This window comes from Nannobrachium achirus (assembly GCF_963921795.1).
Source record: "Nannobrachium achirus genome assembly, chromosome: 1".
In the NCBI taxonomy this organism is placed as follows: domain Eukaryota; kingdom Metazoa; phylum Chordata; class Actinopteri; order Myctophiformes; family Myctophidae; genus Nannobrachium; species Nannobrachium achirus.
In genome coordinates, this window is record NC_137810.1 from 526,586 (window position 1) to 527,344 (window position 759).

At 39.8% G+C, this 759-nt stretch overlaps 1 protein-coding gene across 1 annotated transcript in view; it reads right to left on the reverse strand.

Annotated features, from left to right (window-relative positions):
• cdc14ab (cell division cycle 14Ab) overlaps positions 1–521 on the reverse strand; it is a 51,204-nt gene extending 50,683 nt beyond the window's left edge. The window contains 1 exon segment of the mRNA XM_080749103.1: positions 365–521. Coding sequence (XP_080605229.1) covers positions 365–434 — 70 coding nt within the window. The 5' untranslated portion in view covers positions 435–521.
• Positions 522–759: the final 238 nt, after the last annotated feature.

The following is a 759-nucleotide window of genomic DNA, read 5'->3' on the forward strand; positions in this document are numbered from 1 at the left end:
CACACACACACACACACACACACACACACACACACACACACACACACACACAGTCCAGTCTAGCGTGCACTCATGCATTAAATCATCAGTTTATTGTTCATAACATCCAGGATCAGTTTGTTGTGTTCTTCCTAATGATAAAATGTTGTTCTGATTTATTCATTAATACGTGTAATGAGTTTCATGAATACATTATACTGATAGTGTTGTATAAGTTAAAGTTAAATGACATTCATTCATTGAGTTCTAACTTTGCTGTTTAGTTTTCAGGTTAAACTTTAACACCAGATGCTCATAAAGACACTGATCAGTGAACTGAGGAGTTGATTTAATTAAAACTCATTTAAATGTAGATTTTAATTACCTTTGATAAACTCGGCGGCTCCCAGCAGATCCACGTCGTCTGCCATTTTAAATAAAGTTGACAGAATCATGTCTGATGATTAATAATCCTTCTGATCGATGCTAGACTTTATTAAACTGATGTTCAGAGCAGAAAGGAAGCTTTTTTAAGGTTTTAAAACATGTTTCTATAAAACTATTTCAATCACAACAACTCTCTTCTTCCTCCTCCTCAAGCACAGCATTCCATCTCCCTGTTACACCCACACCGGTGACCCGTACGAGCATGTGACCAGCCCTGTTAAACTGGCTCTGGTGACCCGTGTAAGCCTGTGACCCCGTGCAGCGTGAATGATCTACAAGCTCGCGGCGAGAGGGCAGATAACGTTAGGTCACCACTTTCCGTGTAACGACGGG